This window comes from Emys orbicularis, chromosome 5 (genome assembly GCF_028017835.1).
Source record: "Emys orbicularis isolate rEmyOrb1 chromosome 5, rEmyOrb1.hap1, whole genome shotgun sequence".
NCBI lineage: Eukaryota > Metazoa > Chordata > Testudines > Emydidae > Emys > Emys orbicularis.
Window position 1 is genome coordinate 140,548,153 of NC_088687.1, and position 20,771 is coordinate 140,568,923.

General features: G+C 50.2%; 1 protein-coding gene across 2 annotated transcripts; it reads right to left on the minus strand.

The window, feature by feature from the left end:
- Nucleotides 1-621: 621 nt before the first annotated feature.
- On the minus strand, nt 622-18,563 carry CCT7 (chaperonin containing TCP1 subunit 7). 2 transcript variants are annotated; one of them, XM_065404640.1, is made up of 12 exons: nt 18,471-18,563; nt 15,909-16,062; nt 13,121-13,227; nt 12,697-12,822; nt 11,455-11,507; nt 10,266-10,437; nt 8,008-8,172; nt 6,044-6,232; nt 4,913-5,010; nt 3,724-3,856; nt 2,147-2,353; nt 622-1,225 (listed from the first exon to the last, which is right to left on the minus strand). In XM_065404640.1, the coding sequence occupies exons 1-12, from the start codon at nt 18,474-18,476 to the stop codon at nt 1,001-1,003; spliced, it is 1,635 nt and encodes a 544-aa protein (XP_065260712.1). In that variant the 5' UTR covers nt 18,477-18,563; the 3' UTR covers nt 622-1,000. The 2 variants fall into 2 exon arrangements, with proteins under 2 accessions (XP_065260712.1, XP_065260710.1); XM_065404638.1 differs by lacking the exon at nt 18,471-18,563 and having other exon boundaries at nt 15,909-16,077.
- Nucleotides 18,564-20,771: the final 2,208 nt, after the last annotated feature.

Genomic DNA, 20,771 nt, shown 5'->3' on the forward strand with positions numbered 1-20,771 from the left:
AAACAGCAGCCTGGAAACCTGCCCCCCACCACCCCACCTTGTTTACCAGTTTGACAAGTCATCCAGGTTTGCCAGGCGCATGAAGGAAAGTCTTTAGCCTGCATGAGAAGGGCCATGCTCATAATATACCATGATCTAGTACGTAACTGCCTTGGTCCCCAGCCTCTCCAACCCCATTATTCCTTGATGGAAACCCAAGTACCCACAATTATCATGCAGCAAAGAGATGGGAGGGACAGCGCCATCTGCACTTTACAGCTTTCCAGGGGCAATCAGACAGACTTCCAGGACAGTATCAGCTGTGCTGCAATAGCATTTACCCTAAATGGGGTTTCATTAAAACAGAGGATTTCATGGGTTACTAAACTCAGGCAAATAAAGATCATTAAGCAGTCTGGGAGTGCTCTGAGAGACAAAAACAAAACGGGAGATTTGCCTTCTGAGGCAAAGAGAAAGCATCTAAGCAGGTCTGCCCCAGAACCTGCCAACTAAAGCACAAGGCTGACAGCGTTTCACAGAAACAGAGGATGTTTTAAGAATCCTACAACCACCCTGGGTGTTTCCCCATCGAAGCAGATTCTAATCAGAGAAAAACAAGAGAATCCGCAGCTAGCCACAAGGTGCTTGTAACTATTTATTGTGTTTGTGTCTCGGTTCAAAACTCCAATAGGAAAACCAATAAATACAATCACGAACTGCCCCATGCACTGGCTGCCCCATGCCAACTCTGCAAGGAATTCCATACAGCGTGGCTTCCTAATGGAAGGACAACAAGAGCCTAGAGTGGGACCAGGGTTCCGCAAGAGGCTGCTGCTATCGACTCCGATTTGGTTTCTCTCGGTTGGCTGTAAACCCATCAAGTAGCCAGGTGGTAAATGGTTTGTAAATTAGGAGAAGCTTGGCATCAATTCTTCTTTAAACGGGGATATTTTAGGAGATAGTAGCCACCAGTGTCGTCCCTGGGCCCCACGTCATACGACACTGACTAAAAGACATGTTCTCAGTGGTTGTGTGGCCTGCCCCTTCCTCTGCCCCGCCCACCAGCAGGGGCGTCTACTGTAGAACGGGGATTCTTGATGGTTTCATCTACAGACACGATAAGGCAAGCAGCCTCAGACGCCGCCGTCAGAGCGTTGATGCGCACAACGGCCGGCTCCCACACGTAGGCTTCAAAATTATCGGCGATATCTTCGTTGTTGATGTCCACGCCGTACCACATACCTCCCTGCGGAAGACAGGAGGAAGGGTCAGTTACACAGCAAAATGTAGACAAGAGGACAGGGAGAAGGGAGATGGCTCCTATGTGCCAAGGTACAGCAGGGGACAGCAATTCTCCTCCTCATTAACCTCACTTGCAATCAGAAAGAGTCTTGCTTGAGGGAAGTATTAGCTCTTAGCACTTTCCATCTGCCAATTGCATTACAAACCATTAACTATGCCCCACACTGTCTCTGGCATTCACACCACTTAATGTACAGAGAAGCTAATGGAGAGAGATCAAAGTGTCCCCCACACCAGATCTCAGGAATTGCCAGCTCCTAGCACTGGGCACAGACTGCATGTTTCCTAACCAAAAGGTGCACTCACTTACCTTTTATATAGCATTTTACAAACTCTCCCTCACTATCAACCTCATGACTAACACTGCTTAGATGCAGTCATCTCTGAGGTGGGACATGGCAAAGATCACAAACACTGCCCAACCGTTTGCTAGGAAGGGAAAAGCAATACCGCAGTCAAGTGAAAGTTCCAGGGGCACTTAAGGAGGCAACATATAATTGTCTGAACTGGAATGTGGCCAGGTTTGCATTTCATTGGAAAAGCACTATCAACTTTTATAACCCATCACTTTAAGGTTTAAAATAGAAGACTCTCTCCTGACAAGGGATGCCTTTTCAAAAAGCAAATCAAAACCCCAGTAGCAGCTCTAAAAAAGTCACCCCAACACTGCGATCAAAAGGAAAATAGTTTCTCTTTATGACCAGCAGCAGATTCCTCATCACATGTGAAAAAATACCACAGGACTTAATCAAAGAGGCAGCAACTGAAACAGTTACAGTTGTATTATTGCTCTGTTCTGCATGCTTCAGAAATTCAGTGTTCTCCGTTCTCCCGGAAACACGTTCGTTCAAGGGGGCGAGCCCACCTGTGCATGTTTGGCTCTCAGTTTGTTCAGAATGTTGGTGGCATCAAACCCGGCATTGTCACAGAGCTGGCGTGGAATGATCTCAAGGGCTTTAGCATAAGCGCCTATCAGCAACTGCTGTTTGCCTGGAATGGTCCTGGAGTAGTCCCGGAGGTATTTCGAAAGTTCCATCTCTATAGCCCCACCGCCAGCAACAATGGAGTCGTTCTGAAATGGAGCAAGAGTAAAACGTTCCATTACCTTTCTCCAAATACAACGATTACACTGAAACCGTTACTGAATAGAGGAGAGAGCCCAGGACACGAAATTAACCTGTTACAGATCTGGTTGATGGCATCTCTGGATCTGGAGTGTCCACATCACGCAAGCCACCACCACCGTCAGGACAACCTGCCAGCTTTGCGGGTCGTTTCTGCAGAGGGCCAGAGGCTCCTCCAGGCTTGGGAGGAGATGGTCTGGAAGGGGAGCTTACCCTGCCACTGACACACGTGGGTGCCTTTTCTCCAGCTCCACGTTCTCTCAGGCCAGACACAGACCTGACTAGTAGTGAATGAAGTTACTTTCACTTCCATCAAGTGGTCAAAGAGGTGGCACAAGCCTGAAGTGCTGCTTTTGCTAAGCAATTGCTTTGCTGCCGAGTGCCGCTACCAGCTATTTCTGCTGCATTTCCTTCGGTAAATCACAGATTGAGGAGTCTTTGCTAGAAGCAAATGGTTCAAAATCCTAAACTGTTTCCTCTTATGCCCCACAAGGCACCTGTGCTCGGAGAACGCCTTACCTCAATGTATACTAACACAGCGGTAGCTAGACGCGTGACGTGCTATCCAGAAATGCCCACAAGCTATCAAAGATGACAAGCACATGAAGGGGGGGAGAGGGATAACAGACACGCAGATACAGATAAATATCACTGTCCCAGTGCCCCTAGCCCTGACTCATATCAGTTGGCTAGCTGCTTGGAGAGTCACCAGGAGGCGTTTCAAGGAGAGGGACGATGGCTTACGTCCAGTGGGGGGCAGGGCGGGAGTGAAAAAAGCCTTGAAGGAAGATGAGAGAGAAGCAGGCAAGTGTGTCGGGGTACTCTGCTAAGGCACCATCCGAACCAAATGGAAGAGCCGTTCTGCACCCCAGCGGATTCCTCATCACTCAGCTGACTGGGGTTAGTGCATACACGCCCCGTTTGGTCAGAGGGCAGTTCTAGCCTCCAGGGGCTGTGCTAGAGGAGAACGCCAGACAGTGTTCAAGGGTGGCTGGCTTCCAGGGGCCTGTGTTACTTTGGGAACTGTCCCTTTGACACTGGCCAGCTTTCCGTTCACTGCACTATGGGAGTGGAGACCCACAGTATTGCTTCTCCTGAGATGGCAGGATGCTTCCGCCCCTGAACAAACACGTTCACGCTTTCCTTGCCCCACACACTTTCCCAAAACGTCCCTCCGCCCCAGGTGCTGCACGGGATTTACCTCCTTGCTAAGGAAGGTAAGTTTCGGGTCCTAGACAGGCTGCGAGGGCCTTTCAAACACAACCCCTAGCCTATGGCAAATGTCAACAGCTGGGCAACGTCTCCAGCTCCTCCATACCTTGATCGCTCTCCTGACTATCATGATGGCATCATGCAGGGACCGCTCAGTCTCTTCCATAAACTGCTCTGCACCTCCTCGCAACAGGAGCGTGCACGTCTTGGCCTTTGGACAGCCTGTGAAGAAGTTGTACCTGCCGAGAGCAGAGCATGTCAAGGGTTAGCACTGCCAGGATAACGAGCACCTGGGGCTCACCTACACAAACACGTGGTTTGCAGCAAGCCGGGGTGTAAGTCTGCCCGGCGCTAGCCTGGCTGCAGACCCTGCTGTCACATGCTAACAGTTCGGTAATGCGTTCTGACATAGCGTGCGTGGAAATGGGAGCGATCAAAACACACTAGAGAACTGTTAATGCATGGCCAAACGACGTGCAGCAGGCTAGCGTGCGGCAGACTTACCCCCCAACTTGCTGCGAACTAAGTGTTCATCTAGACAAGTCCTTAGACAGCTTCGAAAGGTGCTTTGTGGGTGACCTGGCAAGAGAGATATTCCTTTCCAAAGCTGAACACATATCTGTAGTCCTTCTAGCTTGTACTGTGACCCTGTTGAATCTCCAGCGAAACAGGGGAGGGCCAGATTAGTCTATGAATGGGATGCAAATTCTCCCGCAAATACCCAGTACTCCCTCCCGCCCGAATCTGTGCTGAAGCAGTTATCTGGGGAGACTTTCCTGGGGCCCCACAGGACAAAGTGGGGAGAAACAAACAGCCAGAGGGGTTAGGATGTTGGGAGTTGGTCCCGATTGGCTCTCTCCCTCGAGATGGGCCACAGGATGAAAAAGCTGAAAATCCACTGAGGTAGGGTATTAAGCTTTTGTACTAGCTGATGTACAATGTTGTTGTGGGGTGTTAACACAGCTGCCCCACTCAACCCCAGAAGGGGCTGCATTTCGGTGATGGATGAAGGGATGCCTATATACTGTTTGCACATCGCTGCAGGATCCTTTGGGATGAAAGTAACTATGTACGTACAAGACACTACATTAAGTCCACTGGCCCTCAACAAGCGTGAGGAGGTGTGATACGCTTGGCCAGACATCAAGCCAAAACATGGAGAAATACTCAAACACGCTGAGATTTCACCAGGTTAGCACTTTACCTGTCAGAAATGTTACTGTTACAGCAGTAACCTTCCAACACAAATTAAAGTGCCACATTACAATGAACAGTTCAAGCTACGGTATATTTACCTCTCTCCTCCAATCTGGGTCTCCTCGAAGAGTTCACACCGTCCCAGAACATCATCTGTCAGGGCATTAACGCTTGTCTGAATAGACCCACCACAGGCCTGCAACGTACAGAAGAGACAAGGTGGCTTTAGTGTAACAGCAGAGGGACAAGTTACTGTTCTGCACTGGCAGCATAGTCACAGAGCCTTGTAACTGGCTGTCATGACTGTGACCTCCTACTCCCAGGCCCGGAGCAGCCTGGGCTGTAGCCATCCCCAGGAGAAGGCTTAAGAAGCGACCAGCAAAAGAGACCAGACATGCCAGGGGCAGCACAGCCCCTAAATGAAGGGCTCGGAAAACCTGACTGTTACACCAGCGTAACCGAATCAGTTAAACCCCCCTCCTCACAAACGACAGGGTTCTACTGGTACAAACACTGGGTGCAGAGCAGGCCGAAGCAGTACACAGAGCACATTGCGCTTACAGAGATCCTTTTGCTTGTGTTTTGCAGACACCCGTCAAGTGACATAGGTTAAATATCCCACCCATTTACAGATGGATAAACTGAGGTACAAGTAAAGAAAGTGTAAGAAGGGCACTGAACTCCCAATCTCCCACTGGGATGTCATCCCTCAGGCTCCTTTGAAAATCCCAGCCTGAGTGACTTGCTCAAAGCCACTAAATGACAGTAGTAAAGTCAGCAAAAAGACGGCAGGAGTCCTATTCCAACCACTACAGCACAATCCCCCGTACAGTACAGCTTTTAATATGCTCCTCCGTGTATTAGCAAAGCATCAAATGGTTTAAAAGATATTTTTAAATCTTCACTCGTAACGTCCCTTTCCTCATGCCATCTGCGTTGTTAGTGCCGTGCTTTACGAGTGATCTGGCCAGCAGACAGGCAACCCCAGGCATCTGCCCTGCTTGCAACCTCCCCAAACCTGTCCCATGACCCCTCTGGGGGCTGCAACCCCAGGTTGAGAAACACTGATCTAAATGAGTTGAGTACCCCCAGGGGTACTCACATACCCTGGGTTGAGAACCACTGGCTTACAGTTCAGTACAGGGCAGGGAGGGAGTGGAAAAAGCCTTGAAGGATTAATAGCAAATCTAAACCCTTTATTACAAAAAAAAAAAAAAAATCAAAGTTACCATCATAGTCCTTTTGAGATCTTCTTCCGGAACTCGACCAGCACAAAACATGTCCCTGTCTGCAAAGTACTGAGTAGCTACGTCACCAATCGGAAGTTTGGACAAGACGACTTTGGCTCCTGACTTGTGGATTTTGTCTAACTTGTCATACAAGATGCTCCACTCTGCATCCACAATGGCCTGGTAATCCTAGCGGAAAAGAATCAGAGACAGTTTCATTACAAAGAATTGCAGATGCCATTGTAGGTTACCTGCACAGGGAGATCCCTTGTGAGACAAAAGGCAGGGATAATGCTGCTTTATACAGCCTTGGAAAGATGTTCGCTTTACACGCTCACAGGCAATTTTAGGTCACTCATTTTTATAAGGAGACAGAGAAAGTTACAAAGCTCAAAGCAGCATGACTAACAGATAAAGGGATTGGAGGAACTAACAGGAAGACAGTGACAGCTCAATGTATCTTGATAACAGGTGATTAATGGGGAGGAGAAAGGAAGGGTTGTACAAATATCTGAGCGTTATTTATAGAAAGGAGAGGAGACTGTCTAATGCAGTTAGCACAAGGAACTAATCTAGAATACACTACCACAGAGAAGAATGCAGATAGCGACTGATATTATCTTGTGCTTTTCCATAGTGCTCACACTTTACCAACCAGACACAAAAGAGTCACTCCAGCCATCACTAAAATGCAGCCACTGCTGGGTGGCAAGGATTTAAACCGGGCACAGCAACGCTATAGAACCAATCAGGACAGAACGTAAAGAAAACCATTATTTGCTGGGATGGCCTGGAGAATTTATGGGGAACTGAGTAATTACCCAGACTGTAACATGGCCAAGACACCAAGATTAACCCCTCTATTCCCGCATAAAATGCAAGGCGACCTTGAGTGACCACGATTGCTGTGGGAACCAAAAATTAGGAACTCAGCCCTAAATTAAATATTCAGCCCTAACACTGTCTCCCGGTAGTTTTGCCTTGAGCTTCCTCCCACGTGATGAGGGGGCCAAAGTGTACGGCGTCTGCATTTATCAGAAGCTACACGTGCCCAGTGTTTCACCTTGTTTCAATGCACTATGTGATGCTCTAGTGATTTCCACACATGTATGAAAATCAGCACTCAGGACACTGCTCCGTTCCAGTTTATCGAGAGGGCCGGTCACTGGAATAGATGGAGCATGAGCCCTGGGCTAGAGGCAGCGTTTCCCAAACTGTAGGTCATGACCCCGCCCCCTGAGCACAGGGGGTGTCACGAGATGTGCACGCTGCACAGCCTGGGGCGGCTGCGTGCTCTGGCTACCGCTGCCTCGCTGTACCGTGGGCGCTGTGCGGGGACAGCGCTGGCTCTTCAGCGCAGTCGCTCTGCAGCGCACATAGGACAGTGCAGCGAGGTGACATCGCTAGCAGGAATGGGGCTCACAGCTGCTGCTGCACCAATCCCAGGGGCAGCAGGGGGAGAGCCGAGCCGAGCCCAAGGGAGGTCGGCTGTTTTCTGGCCTGACCTTGTACAGGTTGTTGTCAGGTCCCGTTGGGTGTGGGTCACGGCTCTATCTCAGACCCCTGGGGTCACAATAACAGAGGTGAGTCCAAAGGGGACGTGGCATGAACAAGTTTGGGAATTACTAGGGTAGAGAAAAACAGAGTGGTACTGTCCTTTTCAGACTGGCCAGGGACAACTCAGCCGGGGGATGGCACGCTGGGTTTCCGCTGGAACAGCCTGCCCAGGTACATGGACCTTAAATAAGGCCAATGATGCATATCAATCCGAGCTGGTAAGACAAGGCTACATAGTGCAGAGATAGTTACGTGTGGAAGGGCAACAGGCCAACCCCATCCAGGAGGGAACAGCAGCTCTCCTCCACCAGAAGGTTTAGAAGAGGCTCCGAAATAATCAGAGAAGCCTCATTCTGCATCGGAAGTGCACGTTCGTTTCGGTCCTGATCTTTCCCTTCAGCTCTTACCTTCACGTTGTTGACTCTCACTTCAGCATTGTCTTTCTCTGCTTTGAGCTCTAGCTCGATGTTCAGCAGAGCGATCTTGGGGGACTTGTACTTTTTCGGCTGCATCTCAAACCCGGCATAAGAGAACGTTTTCTTAAAGGCAACTCCGGCCACCAGCTGGGACTCCTGAAAGAAGGGGGTTGATGTTGGGGTTAGCCAGGCAGGGTTAACGAGCTCCTGCAGGAGGACTCCCTGCTTCAGAATCAGTGTACAAGTCAAAGTGCCATTTACCCTCCGACAGCTGTTCCTTTTGGTTAACCCACCCTTACAGAACACAAGTGGCAGACATTTCTCTCCTCTGCCCAGGAAACCACCCTCTCCCAACAGATCCTTCCCAGCACACAAGATACCATCGCAAAAGGCACTATACAAAAACTCTGGCTCAACAGACAGCGCTCTCCAGTCTCTCTCGGATGCCTTTCCCGTTTGTACCCTTTGAAGATGCCTACCCCTGCTCAACCACCTCCCTAAACTTGATCTTTTCTTGCCTTATTCTAGATTACAGCAATCTCGGGATGGGAGCTGCTAGGCACATGAGACTGGCTTGTCCAACGCTGCCCCCTAGGGTGGAATCTTTTTAACACTCCATGTTGGAAAAAAGTCAATGTCACATTCTTTCCCTTACTACGTCTTTCTAACAACCCACTAGCTACCACGGGGACTTCTCCCAGGCAGGCTTTCCTGCAGGGTCAACTACCCCAGGAAAGTATAGTCTCAAGGTTATTAGAACGGGGCTTCTGCACCAGGCCTTCAGAAAAATGCCAGTTTCCTTTCACAGCGCTCCCTTCTCCTGCCCTCTGGGAGGAGCCAGGGCACAGCTCCAGCCCTTGAGTTACAACAACCTCCTGTCTCTCCCCAAACTCAGCAAACACGCTGGCAGCTCCTATCCTGAGCATCCAGAACCCAGACGCAGCACGTCCATTGTGACCAGGAGGAGCTGCCAAAGCCACAAAAGCCTTCCCTAGGGTACATGAGCATGGCCCCCAAGGTGACTCAAAATCTCCACACAGCCTGGATGAGTAACCTCAAGAGTTCAGCCGACACCCTGGAAAGCAGGATGCTGCACTATCCTCAGGCTCAAAGACCTGCCCTGCTAAACCCATCAAAACGGCAATCAGGGGGAAAAACTATCCTCAAAACTTCAAAACCAAATTCAATGGCAAACAGCATCTGACAAAACTAGCTTCCATTCTCTGTAGCTCCTGCCAGAAACAGCTGAACTGATTTTCCTTAGAAAGTAAGGAAATAGGATGGTCTCTCCCATCTGAAATCAGCCAATGACTCTCTGAAATGCTAGCAGACCCTCAGTTATGACTGGGTGCATGCAGAACCAATTCTGATTTACTACATTACCTGTCTGGGTAAGATAATAGCGTAGTGATCATCTCTTTCCTCCATGGAAATGTTTGTGTGAAGTATTTACAGGCAGAAACAACCACAGAATAACAATTCACTCACTAGAGACTAGTACAGGCTCCAATTTTCAGTGGAGATATGCCACCTAACCCACCATCTACACGGGATTAAGATATAAAAGAGACTAAAACAGCACCAACCACCTTTTACCCCAGGAACTGTTTTCTATCGAGGTACGTAGGTTTAATACTATGTACCACAGGTGGTCAGATACCATGGTGACGGGCACCATATAAGAACCTAGGCAAACAAATGGAAATGGACAACCCTTCGCAGCTCATATAGTCCATTCCCCCTGGCCAATTCAGGATGAGTCTCCTTGCAGTATGTAAGCAAGGATGTTAGTTACTTCTGGAACCAAAGAAATGTAAGAACTACCACCTGGATAAGGACTGAAGACCCAACTTCTCCACTGCCTTGTGGAGTTCTTCATCCCCGCATGAAGCGGGTGTAGTGAAAGCTAGAAACACAGAAGTCACCACTACCATCAGTGGTAGCACTGCACACCCACTTTGTACAAAGGCAGTGCTGTAGAGGATCTGGACGGTAGGTGTGCAAAGAAACACAACCCTAGCTACTCCTGCCTGTTTGCGAACTAAAGTGGGGAATTACAGAGAGAAGGCAAAACAAGGAACCATTGGCCAGTGTGGGGGATGTCTGTGCCAGGGTTTTCATGCCCAAGAGTAGGAGCAAATGATTAGGGCTCTAAGGGATGTGCACAGGCCAGCCATGGGGTTTTCTTTGCTGTGTAGACAAACCCTAAGAACTCCTCTGTGCTAACAGGAGACTCAGACAGAACTTACTTCCAGGGCACCTCCCTGCACCTTCTTTATTCCAATCATTTTGAGCTGCAACAACTCATCAAGCATCATGACGGCATCTACCACCATCCGGGAGAAGAAGTCCTTCTGCTGGGAGATCAGCTTGGAGTTGAGGGCTGTGGCTGCACATTTCTCCAGCAGACTTCTTTGCTCGCTGCAAGAGAAAAGAAAAGTCACATCTTGCACGTCTTAGTGCCCTTTGCCAGATCGCAAAGCATTTCATATGCATTTCTTAAGCCTCACTCCCCCCTCCAGCCCAAGTGAGGAAGCATTAGTCCCCTTTTACAGAGAGGGAAATGGAGGCACACAGCGTTTAAGGCCCAAATTTTCAGAAAGGGCCTCTCTAATTTACAGAGCTCCGCCTCAGACACCATGGGTCCACAGGTCAGAAGTGCTCAGCACCCACAACTCCAACCAAAGTCCACGGAAGCCACCAGCGTTCAGCTGTTCTGAAACACAGACCCCGAGGATCTCAAACGGGGCACCCAAACTAGAGGCCATTTTGAAACCTTTGGCTTACGCTACTTGTTAGAGGTTGTAAGAGGGCAGGAAACAGAACTCAGGAGGGACCTGAACTCACTGCTATGTTTACTAATGGTTACCAGAACGACTGTATTTTGCATCCACTGACGGATGTGCAAGGGCTTCCCCCACAGTCAGTAGGAATGATAAAAACCATTCAGTGTGCAACATTCCCTCCTCGTTAGAGCAGCTCAGTTCATTAGGGACAACAGCTGCCCACAGGGGTACATACAGCGAGGCACATAATAAGTGGCCTGATTTTTCAGAGACACGCTGAGCGTCTAAGACACTTGCTGATTTCAGTGGGAGCTGCAGGTGGTTCAGTATCCAGTGTGAAAAATCAGGCCATTTATTTAGGCGCCTAGCATTATGCACCCAAGCTGGCAAACAATGGCCTAGATACTTTTCTGAAGTAGCAGCCTTGGAGAGAGAGCACAGCATCTTCTTAGTCAGACCTACAGATTCCAAATTCAGAGCAAAATCTAGCTGTGGCTGCAGGTCTGAATTTGGCCTGGAATCTTCAACCCAGGATCACATTAAGTTCAGCAAAAAACAACTTTAAAATGCCTCTGAATCAACAAGGCACTTACTGGGGCAGAGATACCACCTAGTCACAATATAGGCTTCTCAAACTCAAATGGGAACTTACGCTTTATCTTCCTTCTTCACTGTCACTGCAATCTCTTTGATCTTATTCACAGCCTGTCAAAACAAAAGCCAGTAGCTGAAATTAGTGACTCACATTTAAGAATGTGATCAGCCCTGCGGCAGATTCTTGTATTTGTATTTCAACCTTCATTGCTACTTTTGATGCAGTTGAAATTTTAAGTACACAAGAATGGCCCTAGTGGGACAGACCAATGGTCCATCTAGCCCAGTATCCTATCCCTGGCAGGGGCCACAGCCAGATGCTTCAGAGGGAATGAACAGAACAAGGCAATTCTGAGTGATCCATCCTGTTGTCCAGTCCCAGCTTGTGGCAGTTGGAGATTTAGAGACACCCAGAGCATGGGGTTGCGTCACTGACCATCTTGGCTAATAATACTACTATCCAAGTATTTCAGCTATTCTACTGCTTCCACCAGTAATCAAGAACCATCTCCTTAAACATCGCTGCTCAGCAAGAAACCCAGGATCTAGAATATCACCGGAACTGCTCAAGCAGTGATAGGAAACCAGCTCTAGAAGCAGATGAGATATGCTGAAGCCATGTGTGTAACTCAAGTGCACTTTTAAGTGCAAGCAAAATTCCTATGGACGCAGAGGATGGGGGAGTAAACTATTTTCACTTCCTTTTTAAAATGACTACATTCCCCGATGCGCTCTCCAAAACACTGTTCTGACAATGTTGAAGTGAGTCTTTGGGTATTTTAAGTCAGATCTCCCACATTCGGCCAGGCTAAGAAAGAAGCCATTATAAAGTCCCTAGTAGTAACAACTGAGATGAGATCTAAAGTCATAAAGGCTTACTGGCTGCTGTTGTGTTTTAAAGAATCCAGCTGATATTTTGCAGTGGGGTGGAAGGGACTGTTACTGCTCATGCTACTCTCCCCAGCCCCCAATCCACTTTAGAGAAGATTTTTGCCAGAATCACTGTCCAAGATGTTCTAGACAACTATAAAAAGAACAGGAGTACTTGTGGCACCTTAGAGACTAACAAATTTATTAGAGCATAAGCTTTCGTGGGCTACAACCCACTTCTATGCATCCGAAGAAGTGGGTTGTAGCCCACGAAAGCTTATGCTCTAATAAATTGGTTAGTCTCTAAGGTGCCACAAGTACTCCTGTTCTTTTTGCGGATACAGACTAACACGGCTGCTACTCTGAAACCTAGACAACTATGCAATTTTGTGGTAACAAAGACTCCCCACTATCCCATGCATTTCCCTACCAGCTCGGTTGCAGTGCGGAAGGCCCGGATGATGATCTGAGGATGCACACCTTCCTCCACGTAGGGCTTCACTTGTTTCAGGAATTCTGCAGCCAGCATAGTCACAGAGGTCGTGCCATCGCCAACCTGCAACACCACAACGCAGTTTGTTCCCATCACTATCACATCTTAAAGGTTCTACATTAGCACAAGATCATCAAACCCCAAAAGCACAGCAGTTTCAGAAAGACATCCCATCCTTAAGCATGAGGTGTACATACTTTGAATGCAAACATGGACATGTGACTTAGACACTTATGCTGCCAGCGCCTTCCAGAGACCTGAGCAACACACAAGGCCCCGCTTGGTATCCCAGCATTTCATAGTACGCTTCCTCTGTCCTCCTGTGTTTATGCTTCAGAAGCACAGCTGATCACATTCATACCTCTGCATCCTGAGATTTGGCAATGTCCACTAATGTCTTAGCAGCAGGGTGGACGACATCAAGAAGTTTCAGGATTGTGGCGCCATCATTTGAGATAGTTGCTTTCCCTATGGTTTTAGAAAAAGAGTTAAGTCCAAAGTTCCTGACTGAAGACACCTGCCTTCCCGCTCCAAAGGTAGGTGTTAACTCCAGCATTTGAGGGAGTTATTTAGAACTCAAGGCCAGTTAGATTAATATGTTGATTAGTTTAAACACACCAGGAAGCCTCACTACGCTTCACTCTATTTTCCTTTTCAGGAAAAATTGGGCCCCTGGCTTTTACTGGGATAGAAAGGTTTCCATAAATTCTCTAAATGCCTGATTCCTGCACCATGAGCTTTGCCATTGACTTCAATGAGCAGAGGATGAAGCCCTAAATCTTCATGAAAGACCACTTTTCTTCAGACAAATGACTGTCCCTCAACAGCATTTGGAACATGATCTCTGCTGTATTTCCACACATTCCCACAAGTTGAAAGTGACTGACTACTGCCTACAAATCAGATGAAAAGGACAGGAAATTGCCACAGTGGGTTAATGCAATAACTTTTCATAGAAGGAAACTGCTGTTAAGTGTTGAAGGCCGCCTCAGTAACGCTGTTCAGGCTGCTTCTGGCCTTGGAGCTCCAATGTGATCACTACTAACAGCAGATAATGCAGTCTGCTCATTCAGATGTTACTCAAAGAAAGACCACAGACTTGGTTCAGTGGAGAAGGTGCTCGGCCAAGTTTATTGTCAACGAAGCACAGTACTAGCTCCCTGAATCTATGTCTCAGGTACACAAACACATGCATGCTCATTACAATGGACTCAGCTCAGTCAGCAGTGGGACTTTCTGCGGCCCTCTCGGTTGGACAAAGGGTTAAGGCGAGGTATCCCAACATTTATAGACTGAGATAAACAAGTTGCATACCACCTTACGTATTTCATAACATCTATTTTTTACCTCCCCTTGTTCCTGATATTTTGGACAAAACATTCTTATTCATTATTCTGTCAAGCCATCTTATCTTGTACTAGATTGGGATGTAGCTGTACTAGCTGGAATATATTTACGTAAATATCCAGTGCCTAGTACACTAGCAGCAACTTTGCCAAGTTCATGTATTAGACAGTGAACTTGTAAGCATCTGCTTTAATATATGGCCTGACTTTGGTTCACAGCCTCTGGTTCAGGCCTCAGATCTCGCATCAGGCTCTCTCACTCTACCACAGACACCTGGGCTTAGTTGTGAAACAAGAGAAAATAAGTTCAGCAATGTCAGTTCACTCCCTGCTCAGACACAGCACATCCATAAAGAGCCAAACAACTCGGCACTGCAGGCCATCTCTGGCTGAAGACAGGTTCATAACAAGAGAGGCAAATATCTCCAACAGCCGGTGATGAGGCACTAGATAGGGAGGGTTCTGTGTTACTAAAAAGAATTCTTTCCCAGATGTCTGGCTGGTGGGTCTTGCCCACATACTCAGGGTTTAACTGCTCGCCATATTATTTCGCCCCGGGTTAGACTGGCAGACACCCTGGAGGTTTTGTGCCTTCCTCTGCAGCATGGGGCACGGGTCACTTGCAGGTTTAAACTAGTGTAAATGGTGGATTCTCTGTAACTTGAAGTCTTTAGACCAGGGGTGGGCAAACTACGGCACGCGGGACCGTCCTGCCCAGCTCCTGAGCCCCCGGCCCTTCCCCTGCTGTCCCCCCTCCCCTGCAGACTCAGCTCACCGTGCCGGCAGCACGGCTGGCTCCACCCGGGCGGCGCGGCTAACGGGTGAAGATAGGGTGCCCTGGCACGCCCCCCCCCCCCCAACAGGGGGCCCCAGGGCCAGGCACTTGGGCAGCTCAGCATTGGCACACACCCCCACGCGGGGGAGGGGCTGCACTGCAGGGGGAGGGAGGGGGTGGCAGGAGCGCGGGGAATGCGACCGGAGGATTCAGGAGGAGCACCGGGCGGCCGTGCAGCCGGCCAGACAGAAGCGGCGCTTTGAAGGGGAAACCACCGCTTCTCTCCGGCTGCGCGGCTGCCCCAGCTCCCCCTGAGTCCTCCGCCCATGTTCTCAGGGCCACATTCTGAAAGGGGCTGGGGGGAGGCGGTTAGGGGACAGGGAGAGGGGGTTGGATGGGGGTGGGGTCCCGGGGGCGGTCAGGGGCAGGGGGTTCCAGGAGGGGGTGGTCAGGGGACAAGGAGTAGGGGGGGTTGGATGGGTCGGGGGTTCTGAGAGGGGCAGTCAGGGGCTGGGAAGTGGGAGGAGGCGGGGCAGGCTCTTTGGGGAGGCACAGCCTTCCCTGCCCTGCCCTCCATACCGTTTTGCAACCCCGATGTGGCCCTCGGGCCAAAAAGTTTGCCCACCCCTGCTTTAGACTATGATTTGAGGACTTCAGTAACTCAGCCAGAGGTTATGGGTCTATTACAGGAGTGGGTGGATGAGATTCAGTGGCCTGACATGTGCCGGATGATCATGATGGTCCCTTCTGACTTGAGAACAGGGGCAAAGTAAGCATGATGAGGTCAATGAATGCTGGGTTTAACTTGTGGTTTGATGGGGGAGCGGGGGGGCACGAGGGTGCACTATCAACTTTAGCTCTAAATTAGCCAATCTTTAGTTTGGGTTTTTCCCCCCTTCTCGAACACAGAAGTACCATATAGTATGTATCGTGCAGGGATGTGATTTGTTAGTCAGTCAAAAGCCACTGCCTTACATGTGGTAACACTGAAGCGTTAAGAGGCAGCACTAGGAAGTCATGATACGTACCTCTGTCATCCACAATAAGTTTGTCCATGCCCCGGGGGCCAAGGGTGGTGCGAACAGCTTCTGCGATAACCTGGCAAGCATTGATGTTACTGAGAAGCTGAGGAATCCCTTGGGAGGTATCTGTGCCTTCCTTCAACAAGATAACTGGTGTGGGCTGAAAAGACAACATACGTTAGCCAATGCCTTGCTCAGATTTTAATAGGCCAACTAGTCACCCTAAAAATAACTGTGCATATCAATATTTTAACCTTTCTAGCTCAGCTAATTAGTATTATTCAATAAATCATTTTTCCTGATGGGAACCATTTAGGAAATCATTTCACTGTATTTGAGTGTCACTGCTTGCAATTCCATATCTAAGGCTGAAACCAAAGTCTACCCCTGCCTTAGGCTCTATAAATCTGAAGATTGGATGTCTTAGAACTAAGGATTTCCATATTTTTCAGCTGTTTGGGGTTTTTCTTCTGAATTTAATCTTGACCTTGAATTTCTTGAGTTTCTAATGCATGTAGTTCACTACGCTTGTAAGCGGATTTTGTTTTTTTAACCTTTACATTACTAAGCTGGATTCAACCTTAATTTAGATTTGTCTGAAAAATACAACTAACATGAAGGATAACCAAGACTCAGGGAGGATCCATTTCCTTCTAGAATACAACCATCATTCAACAAACGCAGGTTAATGAGCAGATCCTGTTAACATTCAATCTGGTTACCTGCCGTGGATATGTTCTGTGACCCTCCTCAGAGGTTGAATTCCTGCCTCCCCCTTCAACAGCATGAAGCACAATGAAATGAATTCCCTCCAGCTTCAACTCTGCACTAGACACACAGTATCCATACTACTGCAACAGCTGTCAGCAGTGCTGAAATGCTAGGCAGGTAGCGTGGATGGGCAAAGGCATTTCTACCACTTTGTCACGTAAACTTGTTGAGAGATTTTTCATGACGCCGTGGTATGAACACCTGAGCCCCGTCTACTCTTGCATTGCTGCTGCCACCAGCACAGCTGTAGCCATTGTTGGTGGTAACCGAAATGCAGATGAGGCCTGATCGACACAAGAAAATTAGGGCATAACAACATCACTCAGGGATGTGAAAAATCTACACCGGAGGGGCTTAGTTAAGCCAACTAAGTCCCTGTGTGGAAAGCACTAAGTCAACAGAAGAATTTTTCCATGGACCTAGCTACCACCTCTGGGGGAGGCGGATTACCTATGCCAATGGGAGAACCCCTAACATTGGCATAAGTAACGTCTACATGGGATCTACAAAAATGGTATGGGATAGGGAACAGCTTCCCTATGAGGAGAGATTAATAAGATTGGGACTTTTCAGCTTGGAAAAGAGACAACTAAGGGGGGGATATGATAGAGGTCTATAAAATCATGACCAGTGTGGAGAAAGTAAATAAGGAAGTGTTATTTACTCCTTCTCAGAACACAAGAACTAGGAGTCACCAAATGAAATTAATAGGCAGCAGGTTTAAAACAAACAAAAGGAAGTATTTCTTCACACAGCGCACAGTCAACCTGTGGAACTCTTTGCCAGAGGATGTTGTGAGGGCCAAGACTATAACAGGGTTCAAAAAATAACTAGATATGTTCATGGAGGATAGGTCCATCAATGGCTATTAGCCGGGATGGTGTCCCTAGCCTCTGTTTGCCAGAAGCTGGGAATGGGCGACAGGGGATGGATCACTTGATGATTCCCTGTTCTGTTCGTTCCCTCTGGGGCACCTGGCAATGGCCACTGTCGGAAGACAGGATACTGGGCTAGACGGACCTTTGGTCTGATCCAATCGGGCCGTTCTTATGTTCTATGTTAATCCTTTTGTAACAGTCTCTGCCTGCACGTTCCTAGGGCTGCCTTAAGCTTAGCCGGGGCTAAGTGCCCTCCACAGAGATGACAGGTCTGAGCGTGTCAGAATCAAAATGAGCCACGCCCATCTCCAACAGAACTGTGGGGCCCACGATGACTACGGCTCCCAACATGCTCCGCCTTGCCCACAGCAGCCAAACTGGGCAATCATGTGCCCCGCGGCTGTAACGGAGAGGTAGCCTGAGGACTACAGGTCCCAGCATGCAATGGTTTGAGCAGCCATAGGGACGGGGTACCAGTTGTAATACACAGAGGTTTCCTTCACCTTCCCCGCCGGTTCGACCTACACACTACAATCCCCAGCATGCAATGCGCCACTGGCTCCCCCAGCTCGGAAGCAAGGTCGCGCGCGTTGCCTGATGTGACTGGTAGTCCCTGCGAGGCCACCATTCGCCCACCGTAACCAGGCTGTCCGGAGCCCCCAAGGCCCCCCTCTCAATGGGCTGCTCCAGGACCAGGCCGCAGCGCCCCTCGCCCTTACTGCCGCCGGGCTGTGCTGAGAGGCGGGGCGGCGGCTCCGGATCCCCGCCGCTCCGGCTAAAGCCCACCATCCCCCACAAATAACGGCTGATCACGGCCGGCCAGAGCCCGCCGGAGGCGGGGGAGCCGCCGTCGGGCCGGGAGGGCCTATCCCCGGGGCGGATGGCGGCGGATGGACCGGGCCGCGCCGATCCCACTCACCATCATTTTGACGGAACGTCTCGTACGGTTCCTCCAGCAGCGGGGGTTGCGGGTCCCACAATGCACTGCGTTCGCGCAGAAACTTCCCGAGGGTGGGGGAGGAGTTCTAACAGGAAACGGGCGGTTACTCCCTGCTCCAACTCTATGGTTGGGAGCTAGCGGCTGGCTCGGCCCGGCCCGGCGTCCCTTCCTTCCCTCAGCTGACCATAGAGATGCAAGGCTGTGTTGGGGGAGGGTCATTGTATAGCTCATTATCTGGTAGGAGGAGGAGTACTGATGGGGCTCATTATCTGGCAGGTGGGGACGAATATTAGTAGGGCTCATTATCTGGCAGGTGGGGGAATACTGGTGGGGCTCACTATCTGGCAAGCCAGGGAGTATCAGTGGGTCTCACTATCCGACGGGGGGGGGGGGGAGTACTGGTGGGGCTCACTATCCGACAGGTGGGGGGGTACCGGTGGGGCTCACTATCCGACAGGTGTGGGGGGGAGTACTGGTGGGGCTCACTATCCGACAGGTGGGGAGGGGTACCGGTGGGGCTCACTCTCAGCAGGTGGGCGGGGGCATACTGGTGGGGCTCCACTATCCGACAGGTGGGGGGGGAGTACCGGTGGGGCTCACTCGGCAGGTGGGGGGAGTACTGGTGGGACTCACTCGGCAGGTGGGCGGGGGAGTACTGGTGGGGCTCACTATCCGACAGGTGGGGGGGGAGTACTGGTGGGGCTCACTATCTGACAGGTGGGGGGGAGTACCGGTGGGGCTCACTCGGCAGGTGGGGGGAGTACTGGTGGGACTCACTCGGCAGGTGGGCGGGGGAGTACTGGTGGGGCTCACTATCCGACAGGTGGGGGGGGAGTACTGGTGGGGCTCACTATCCGACAGGTGGGGGGGGAGTACTGGTGGGGCTCACTATCTGACAGGTGGGGGGGAGTACCGGTGGGGCTCACTCGGCAGGTGGGGGGAGTACTGGTGGGACTCACTCGGCAGGTGGGCGGGGGAGTACTGGTGGGGCTCACTATCCGACAGGTGGGGGGGGAGTACTGGTGGGGCTCACTATCTGACAGGTGTGCGGAGTACTGGTGGGGCTCACTATCCGACAGGTGGGGGGGGAGTACTGGTGGGGCTCACTCTCGGCAGGTGGGGGGGGAGTACTGGTGGGGCTCTCTATCCGACAGGTGTGGGGGGGAGTACTGGTGGGGCTCACTATCTGACAGGTGTGCGGAGTACTGGTGGGGCTCACGGCAGGTGGGAGGGAGTACTGGTGGGGCTCACTCTCGGCAGGTGGGCGGGGGAGTACTGGTGGGGCTCACTCTCGGCAGGTGGGGGGGGAGTACTGGTGGGGCTCACTCTCGGCAGGTGGGGGGGGAGTACTGGTGGGCCTCACTTTTCTAATATCTGCTATTCAAGTCCATATACAGCACCCATCGCTGTGGGGTGGGAGCAGTGATATCTGGGCCAAGGTGGGGGAATGGTGCTGGTGAATGAGAAGCAGGTAGATGGGTTCCCAAGGGCACCTGCAGTGCAGCAAGAGGGAGGGAAATGGGCCAGACTGGAGGGTCTGATGCTGAAGGGTCACAGGCAGGGAGGCACCTACTCCCTGTCTGCATTAGAGAAATTTGCACTGGATTAAGCCGTGTAGGTGTGATCCCTGCTTTACATGAGCCCTCATTAGGGGCTTGCACCAATGTAGTTACCATGACAGTGACCCAAATGCAGCCTGGGATGGGATTTGGAGGGTTTAAAAATGTCAAATGTACATACAGCAAAACTAATGGGGGGCTTGAGGCAGTGAGAAGGGCTGGGGCGGCTGGTGTAGTTGTGAAGCTAGTGAAATACTGTGCAGAGATGGCAGGTAGTAGTCAGGGGCTGTGTGGGAGCAGAGCAGGCTGGAGAATCAGAAAGAGAAGCAATAGCGATCGCCTCATTAAAATCACAATTGTAAAAAACAAAACCAGCGTCCAGGGTCTTATTACTGCAACCCTTGCCCTCCCTTCCCTCCTCATTGTTTGTGGCTTTCACTCATTGTGTCTACTCCCAGTCCTGCAGGTACCTGTGCAGCTTCATGACTGTTGGGAGCAGCTCCGCGCTAGTGAATGGGGCTACTCATTTTAAGTAGAGACACCCATGTAAGCAAACCTTAATGAATTAAACTCGCAGTCCCCTCTTTGAACGGTCAGGATCACAGCGGGGGAAACTGAGGCATGCAGTGCAATGCCTTGGTCAAGGTCATCCAGCACTCTATAGCAGAGCCTGGAGTAAAACCCCACCTCCTGACACCCAGGCCAGTGAAGGAACCACAGC